This window comes from Fonsecaea multimorphosa (genome assembly GCF_000836435.1).
Source record: "Fonsecaea multimorphosa CBS 102226 unplaced genomic scaffold supercont1.55, whole genome shotgun sequence".
NCBI classification, from domain to species: domain Eukaryota; kingdom Fungi; phylum Ascomycota; class Eurotiomycetes; order Chaetothyriales; family Herpotrichiellaceae; genus Fonsecaea; species Fonsecaea multimorphosa.
The window spans coordinates 1-699 of record NW_015971689.1 but is presented as its reverse complement, the minus strand read 5'-3'; the positions used below and the strand labels follow the sequence as shown (position 1 = coordinate 699).

At 56.2% G+C, this 699-nt stretch overlaps 1 protein-coding gene across 1 annotated transcript in view; it reads left to right on the top strand.

The window, feature by feature from the left end:
• The window catches only part of Z520_12357 (uncharacterized protein), a gene marked incomplete at both ends in the record, with an annotated part of 2,673 nt that extends 2,305 nt beyond the window's left edge, over positions 1–368 (top strand). The window contains one exon of the mRNA XM_016782843.1: positions 97–368. Coding sequence (XP_016626044.1) covers positions 97–368 — 272 coding nt within the window. The remainder of the gene's footprint in view (positions 1–96) is intronic.
• Between the last annotated feature and the right edge of the window lie 331 nt (positions 369–699).

Sequence of the window (699 nt, the reverse complement as noted above, 5' to 3'; positions counted from 1 at the left end):
ACACACACACACACACACACACACACACACACCCCCATTTCTTCCCTTCCCTTCCCTTCTCCATCCCTCTCCATATTCTGACCCACGCAACACCAGCCTCGGTCTACACGTCAAACTTCGACCGGGCCGTGCGCGTGGCCAAGGCGCTCGAGGCCGGCGCCGTGGGAATCAACTGCTCGGTGCCCGTGCGCGCCGTCGACATGCCCATCGGCGGCTGGAAGCAGTCCGGCATGGGCAAGGAGCTCTCCCTGCACGGCCTCAACACCTACACCGAGCTCAAGACCATCTTCATGAAGTACGGCACCGACCGGGCGTCCATGGCCGTCGGGACCTGGCATTCCGGTCAGCATGTGAATGGGATTTTATAGGGCTGAGGGGCTCTCTTGAGAGAGGAGAGGTGGGAAGCGGAAGGCGGGGGGGAATAGAAGAAGGTGCGTAGATAGGTTGTTGTCTTATTCCTCTCCTCTCCTTGCAGTCTTCTCGACACAGAGAGGTGGGGAAGAGGGAGAGATGGAAAACAAGGCCTACTTAGACATCGAACCTGAAGCACTTGATGCATATCTGAGATCTTCCATTGCATGCGCCTCTCTCTACACCGCCTTTACGTGCTGTCTTTACCCTCTTCTTTTTTCCATCTTTTACCTCCCTTCCACATCTCTACCTCTCCTTCCCAATCTCTACCTCTCCTTCCCAATCTCT